At 35.0% G+C, this 3,632-nt stretch overlaps 1 protein-coding gene across 7 annotated transcripts in view; it reads left to right on the top strand.

The window, feature by feature from the left end:
- The window catches only part of LOC122633230 (inaD-like protein), a 74,376-nt gene that overhangs the window by 38,280 nt on the left and 32,464 nt on the right, over positions 1–3,632 (top strand). For all 7 annotated transcript variants that reach the window (XM_043820886.1, XM_043820888.1, XM_043820885.1 and 4 more), the window contains 7 exons: positions 145–370; positions 592–893; positions 1,034–1,261; positions 1,374–1,547; positions 1,662–1,823; positions 1,911–2,153; positions 2,920–3,150. In XM_043820886.1, coding sequence (XP_043676821.1) covers positions 145–370; positions 592–893; positions 1,034–1,261; positions 1,374–1,547; positions 1,662–1,823; positions 1,911–2,153; positions 2,920–3,150 — 1,566 coding nt within the window. The remainder of the gene's footprint in view (positions 1–144; positions 371–591; positions 894–1,033; positions 1,262–1,373; positions 1,548–1,661; positions 1,824–1,910; positions 2,154–2,919; positions 3,151–3,632) is intronic.

The raw sequence follows: 3,632 nt of genomic DNA, 5'->3' as shown, positions 1-3,632 counted from the left end.
AAAAAAAAAATCCCCCCTAGAAAAAAACAGCAAACATATTAGAATATTCCATCGCAAATATGCGGATCAGGCGCGTGAATACTATCGGGATATTACACGGGATATTAGAATATAAATGGCGAAATGTGTGTCCCTTCTCTCAAGGCAAGAACCAGTCTCATCATGGATGTGGTACCCAGACGCAACCCCATACCAATTGGAGCGATGCCAGTTATACCGACGGTACCGGTACAAATTCCGGAACTACCGGTCCTCACCATGGATGCCATTGATGTTAATTCACTGCCAGAAATGGAGCGTTTCACCGTCGAGCTTAAGAAGGATATTTACGGCCTTGGGATCACTATAGCCGGCTACGTTTGCGAGAAGGGTGAGAGCCAGTGCTGCTAGAAAACAAAATAAATGAATAAATAAATGAATAAAAATAAAAATAAACGTAATAATAAGATACAACAAATGAATAAAAAGAAAATTAATAATAATAATAATAATAATAATAATAATAATAATAATAATAATAAAAAAGACGTGCACAAAAATAAACATATATTGCGCGAGGATCACAGAGGACGGTTGGTAATGATTTTTCAGAGGAACTTTCGGGGATCTTTGTCAAGAGCATAAGCGAGGGTAGCGCGGCAGACTTAAGTAATAAGATACAAATAAACGATAGGATAGTCGAGGTGGATGGTCATTCTCTACAGGGTTATTCGAATCACGAGGCAGTTGAAGTTCTTAGAAGTACCGGGCAGATCGTTGTTCTCTGCTTGGAAAGATATTTACGTGGACCAAAGTACGAACAACTTCAACAAGCGATTGCTGCTAGCGAGCTGAGACTACCTCAGCCAAGTTCACCGTCGATAACTAGCCTACCCAGTTTTCCGATAAGCGCGGTGAGTTCCGCTCATTCGACCTTTTATCATTGACCTTTCTTCACTTTGCAAAAAGATCGTAGATAATAACGAAGTTCATCGTGTTCTTCTTCTTCTTCTTTTTTTTTTCTTTTTTTTTTTTCTTTTTTTTTTTCTTCCAGGATGGCGACACCACTACCGAGATAGAGCCTGAAGGTGAATCGCATACTACCGTAGACAGTGCCGTACTTCAAGAAGCAGATCGTGAAATAAGTGTTACGGATGAATTCGACGAAGCTACCAACGTTGAAGCACTTTTGAGCGATCCTTCGAGCGAACTCACACCACAAATTCGTGCGGCCATAAAATCGAAATGGCAAAAGATCGTAGGCCCTGATACCGAGATAGTGGTACACATAAATACGCATGAATTATTTATTACAAAATGCAATAATATAAAGATTGTTATATCTGATGATAATGATAATAACAACACTTGTTGATAACGTTCTCTATTAATAGGTAGCACAGTTGAAGAAATTTGCTGAAGGTAGCGGTCTTGGGATTAGTTTAGAAGGTACGGTGGATGTTGAAAATGGACAAGAAGTGAGGCCTCATCATTATATACGTTCGATTCTACCTGAAGGACCTGTCGGTCAAAATGGTACGTTGCGATCGGGAGATGAATTGCTGGAGGTAAGATTTATTTAATTATCGTTTGTTATGTATCAATGATTATCTGAAGAAATAATAAAAAAGAAAAGAGAAAGAGAGAAATAATTAACGCAAAGAATTTAAATATTCCTCAAGGTAAATGGTTACCGTTTGCTCGGTATAAATCATATGGAAGTAGTTAGCGTTTTAAAAGAATTGCCTATACACGTTCGTATGGTTTGCGGAAGGAATGTAGCCTCGCAGGATCCATTGTGTCCTATCGACACTGCTCAACATCAGGCAGCTTTTCAGACTAGAGTAAGTTAACAAATGTTATTTAATATTTATCGATTATAAGAACATTTTCGTCGATAATAATACGAATAAAACAAAAATGAAATACAGAGTATTCTCGGTGGATCCCTTCAAAATCTTTTACCAACAATGGATCGACTGGTAAAGGCGAAATCTGACGGATCCTTAGCTTCGACTACAACGACTGCAACAGTTACTGACGCTAGCTTGAACAAAATGAAATCACGATCATTGGAGCCGTTAACGGGTTTAGCTATGTGGAGCTCAGAGCCGCAAATCATTGAGCTGGTTAAAGGAGAGAGGGGCCTTGGGTTCTCCATTTTGGATTATCAGGTATATGAAAAAAGTTGTATAAATCCTCGACTTGTTCGTATCGAGATTTGAGAATCCAGATTTTTTTATTTTCCAGACTAGTGATTAAGTTAATCAAATCTTTAAATTAATCATCCGACTGATGCCTACAGTTCTATTAAAAATGGAGTAATGTCTATCCTCAAATACGATATATCTGTAATATAACGTTATATTGTATTATTTATATAGATCTATAAATTCTAGAGAAAGAAATAGTATAATACAGTACTAATGTTATATACTATTATACAGTATAATACAACATTATACAGTCTAATATAGTATTATAAAGTATAATATAGTATTAATATTATACAGTATTATGCAATATAATAAAATATTAATGCTATATAATATATCATTTATATGCAAATATAAAAAATAGTATAAAATTAATCAATATTATATCGTATACAGATCTCTATAAATAATATAATATTGCAAATTATAAAATATAAATATTATACACAGAATATAGATAGTACATAAAATAAATATATATATACATACATATATACATACAGGGTGTCCAAAAATAATAAATCATAAATATCTTTAAAAGCATACATTTTTCAATAAATCATTTTCGGACGTAAGTTTTTATGAATCTTTTTCATCTATTTGATTTCAATAATACGTAGTATACGTATAGTTCCAATTTTTTTTGGACACCTCCTTATATATATATATATCTTCTTTTTTCTTGTCTTTTTCATGTAATATCACATTTTATTTATTTGTACAGGATCCAATGAACCCCAACGAAACTGTGATAGTAATAAGATCGCTCGTTCCTGGTGGTGTGGCACAAGTCGATGGTCAACTTATACCAGGTGATCGGCTTCTGTTTGTGAACGATATCGCTTTAGAGAATGCAACTCTCGACCAAGCTGTGCAGGCTCTGAAAGGTGCACCAAAAGGAACCGTACGCATTGGAGTGGCCAAGCCGTTACCCATACCAGATAGTATCGTACAGGTGAGCGATCAAGAAGATCCGATCGAGACCACGACGGATAGAGATAACGAGGAAGCTACGCGCTCGATCATGGATAGCCATAAGCAGAGGCGAGAATATTTTCGAGAGCGTAAAGTGAACGTAATCGAACCACCTCATCATATGGATTTGATCGATGGTCTTAAACATCTACATAATCTCGTCAAATCCGAAAGCTTTTGAGATCGATCGATGTTATGAATCAAATCTAATTTGATTCTTTGATGAATCTTTCTCTTCCTTTTTTTACCTTTATATACATATATATATATATATATATATATGCATTTTCGTTCTTCGCGTAACCTTCGAGACTGATGATATTAACGTTTTGTTATATTGTCTTATATTTTTTATCATCGAAATTTCGAATGCAACGAAACTGCATATGCAGTTTTTGTTTCAACGAACTCTGCCTGTTTTTGTATATTTTTTATATTATTGAAAATAACAGCATCGTGATC

The sequence above is a fragment of the Vespula pensylvanica genome, chromosome 12 (genome assembly GCF_014466175.1).
Source record: "Vespula pensylvanica isolate Volc-1 chromosome 12, ASM1446617v1, whole genome shotgun sequence".
Lineage (NCBI taxonomy): Eukaryota > Metazoa > Arthropoda > Insecta > Hymenoptera > Vespidae > Vespula > Vespula pensylvanica.
The sequence above is the reverse complement of the archived record's forward strand: the minus strand, read 5'-3'. Positions and strand labels throughout refer to the sequence as shown.